We start from the raw sequence: 3,994 nt of genomic DNA on the forward strand, positions 1-3,994 counted from the left end.
AATCTGCTCTGTGCTTGGCTGGTTAGTTGGGGACTAGTGGCTTGCGAATCAGGGCATTTCACCGTGTTCTCTGTGTTTGCTGGGGGTGTTGTGGGTGTCCACCCACAGGAGACTCACCATCTTCTCTCGGTTTGGTGGATGCACTGTGGATGCTTAGACAGCCCTTCCCGGGATCCGAACAGTCAGGGGAAATCCACGTTGAGATGAACAAGTGCTGTGTCTCAGTGCTGTTCTCCTCCTGTGGGGCCCTGGGCACATGCTCACCTTGGTGTGAGGTGAACAAAGCCTCCTGAGGTCACAGTGATTGTGGTCCACCTTACAGGGCTGTGCTGCAGAGATCAGGGAAGATGCTCAGGGCAGATGATGCTCAGCCCAGGTCAGATCCTGGTCAGCCTGCCCTGGCCTCTCTTTCCTCTCAACCACTACTATGTGGACACAGTAGTTAAAATAAACTCCCTTGTACACATCCGTCATGGCACTTGCTGTTTTCAAGCTGTAAAATTTTGACATCTCAGTCACCCTTTCCCCCAGCTGCCCCCATGCTCCCAAATGGTAGCCTGGTTTGTACAACCCCCTTAGGTACATGTCTTTAAACCTTCCCAGTTGTCACTGGTCTAGTGACTTCTAGTGACTTCTTTTCCTCACTTCCAGCATGAGGTCCTTTTTTTATTCTTAGTAATAAGAACTCCTCTTACCCATGTTCTAGGATATCTTCCTGATGGTGTTGAATACCCTTTCCCAACCATTTACACATTGGAGAAGTAGGTATCTAAGTTCACAACAATATAAACAGGAGTTTTAAAGACTCTGCCTGCCCCACTGGCTGCTCCGAAAAGCCATCTTTGCTTTGTTCCCGGGTCACGCTCGGGCTCACTGCAGCCACCTCTGCCGCCCACCGACTCATCCAACATGGACTCTTGCAGCTTTCTCGTCAGAGTCCTTGAACTCAACTCATTCCTCACTCCCTGCATCAGACCACCATCATGCCCTAGCATGTCAGACACGGCAGTGGGCACCAGCTCCGAGATCACCACCAAGGACTTGAAGGAGAAGGAAGTTGTGGAGGAGGCAGAGAATGCAAGAGATGCACCTGCCAATGGGAACGCTCAAAATGAGGAAAATGGGGATTGGGAGACTGACAATGTTGTAGATGGAGAAGAGGAAGAATGTGAAGAAGGTGATGGTGAGGAAGAGGATGGAGATAAAGTTGAGGAAGCTGAGGCTTCTATGGGCAAGCAGGTGACTGAGGATGTTGAGAAAGATGGTGCTGACACCAAGAAGTACAAGACTGATGAGGATGACTAGACACAAAATGGAAAGCTAACCTTATGCACCGTAGCTAACCTTACGCACCGTGACCTATTCACCCTCCATTTCCTGTCTCAGAATTTACACGTGGTAACCTTCGAATAGAGAAGCAGGGCCCACCCCCCCCACAGAAGACACGTGCTCTCCACCGCCCTAAAACCACAAACATGAATTGGCAACATGGGAGGAAAATGGAACCAGAACTTCCCATGCCCTACTTTTTCTTCTTAAAAATACTTTAAAAGGAAATTTTGTTTGTATTTTTTATTTACATTTTATATGTTTGTATATATTGTTAGGGGGCAACCATTTTTAATGATAACAAGTGACTGAACCAGCCTTCAGAGCGTTTTCTGTCCTACTTCAGACCTTACTTGTGTGACCATGTATGTTCATTATAATCTCAAAGGAGAAAAAATCCTTGCAAAAAAAAAACCCAAACAATAACAAAAAGCAATCTTATTCTGAACATTCCAGTACCATTTTTTGTGTGTGTATCTAGCTGTGCTATAAGTAGTTGATTTGTGTGAGATGGTTAAAAAGGCCAAAGATAAAAAAGATATTTTTTTGTCTATGAAGTTTGCTGCTTATTTTTTTTTTTTGATGATGTATGTCTGAAGCAATGCCCAACAATAAGCAGGGATTTTTTTTAAAAAAGGACTCCACTGTCTTTTCTTTTCAACAGTGAAGGAAGGGAAAAGGTATTGAGGTGCCCTGTAGTATACCTGACATTTCACAAATGCGTCTTCCCATTTATTACCTGTTGTGATCATAAAAAGAAAAAGAGGTTAGAGAATATGTTGAGTCATTTGATTTTATGGCTTATTGTTTTGAAACCTGTCTGTGATTGTTTGATTAGCTGTTTCCAGGACACTACTCAGCTCCTCTAATCTACAGTTGTCACCTTTGGGTTGTTTTGGGGTCACTTCCTAAGTCTTGTATTGAAAGACAGACCTGGACACCATGGGTTTTCAAACAAGGGCTGTTTCAGTTTGAATGGTTGTGAGGTTTTTATGCTCCAAAACCTGGTGCCTTCATTGAGGTTTCCAAGATAGGAAAGTCAGGGTTAGCAAGGCCCCATTGTTTCATCATTCCTACTCACTTTCTGGCATAAACTGAGTCACTCAGTCCTCTGTGTCACCTTTATCTCAAGTACCTTAACTCTAAAACCCAACCCAGCCATCCAACCAACCACCAACCAACCAACCAAACAAACAAACAACCACCAACCAAGCAACCAACCAACCAAACAAACAACTAAACACCAACCAACCAACCAAAGAAACAAAAAAACTGCCAGCCAGCCAACCAACCAACCAACCACCAACCAACCAACGAACCAACCAATCAACCAACCAACCAACCAACCAAACAAACAACCAGCCAGCTAGCCAACCAAATAATTAACAACTGGCCAGTCAGTCAGTTAGCCAGCCAGTCATCCATCCATCCAGCCAGCCAGCATCCATCCATCAAGCCAGCCATCTATCCATCCAACCAACCATCCAACCAACAACAAAAATATCCCCTATGTTCCCTGCCTCGTGTGCCCTCTCCGCAAACTCAGCTAACTTCAACAGCATCATAGCCTTTGCCAGACACAGTATGTCCTCTGTTTTGACTACCTGCTCAGAGCACTTAATGCTTTTTAGTGATTGAAGTAACATTTGACATGAAGGGCATGGTAAGGGCCTTAGTATCACCCTGATCTGTGTAAATTCCCTTGTTTTTAGTTTGATAATGTGGTGAACTGCAGAGTTTTGGCCTTGTCCTTCTGTCAGCCAATTGCCATTGTTCAACCTGATCCCTCTCCTGGAGAAAGACACACCTGCTTACAACTAACATGTTTGTGCCAAGTTTGGGAGATTCAAATCGGACTGACTGTAAACCCACATGTTCAGGTGTATAAATATACATTAAAGCCAATGCTTGCTGTTTTAGAGCCAATCCTTATTTCCAAAATGAAGATTAAGCACAACACTGCATTTTTCTAAATGTTGCATCTCATGAGGGGGAGAGTATTTTTAAAAATTCAATGGAGAAATTCTAATCCAGGTGTTGTGGCAGCTGCACGTTATCTGTCATCTGAATTTTCAGTCTCCTGGTAAAATTCTTGTTCTCCAACACACCTTTCAGCAGTTGCTTCAGGGATCTCTGCATTCTTAGACAGTGTCTTCTTATAGCCCAGGCTGGCCTTGAACTTGCAATGTGGCTGACAATGACCTTGAACTTCGGTTTCTCTGCCTCTAACTCCCAAGTGTTGGGATTAAAGGTGCGTGTTGCTGCACCTGGATCATATTGTCTTATAAGATATTCTGTGTTTGCCAATCATTAGTAGTAGATGTGTGTGGGGGGGTGGGTGGGAGTGGGGGAGTCCTTCCTGGAAACCAACCCCCAGGTATCTCAACCACTAGGCAAATACTGTGCCATTCAGCTACAGAACCAGTCCAAGCAGGAATCCTTTATGCCCAAGCAGGAATCCAACAAGCTTTCTGCTATTTTAAGAAGTGATACTTTTTAAAAAATAAAACAAAACCTTTCTGTATGAATGCTCAAATCAATTAAGGAAGGTGGTTCATGATGGTTGCGGAATTTTCAGCTCAAGAAGGGAAAGTTTTGACACCATGAAAGCAGCAATGCCCCCCCCCCCTCCGCCACACACACACCTCCTTAGCTTGTGTTCCCT

The 3,994-nt window shown here is 44.4% G+C and overlaps 1 protein-coding gene across 1 annotated transcript; it reads left to right on the forward strand.

Annotated features, from left to right (window-relative positions):
* Positions 1–993: 993 nt before the first annotated feature.
* Positions 994–1,305, forward strand: LOC127668098 (prothymosin alpha-like). The gene has a single exon (XM_052161531.1). The coding sequence runs from the start codon at positions 994–996 to the stop codon at positions 1,303–1,305; it is 312 nt and encodes a 103-aa protein (XP_052017491.1).
* Positions 1,306–3,994: the final 2,689 nt, after the last annotated feature.

Source organism: Apodemus sylvaticus, chromosome 17, assembly GCF_947179515.1.
Source record: "Apodemus sylvaticus chromosome 17, mApoSyl1.1, whole genome shotgun sequence".
In the NCBI taxonomy this organism is placed as follows: Eukaryota; Metazoa; Chordata; class Mammalia; order Rodentia; family Muridae; genus Apodemus; species Apodemus sylvaticus.

Bases quoted from the DNA above. Each gene is read 5' to 3' on its own strand.
- LOC127668098 (XM_052161531.1), top strand. From the start codon at position 994: ATGTCAGACACGGCAGTGGGCACCAGCTCCGAGATCACCACCAAGGAC.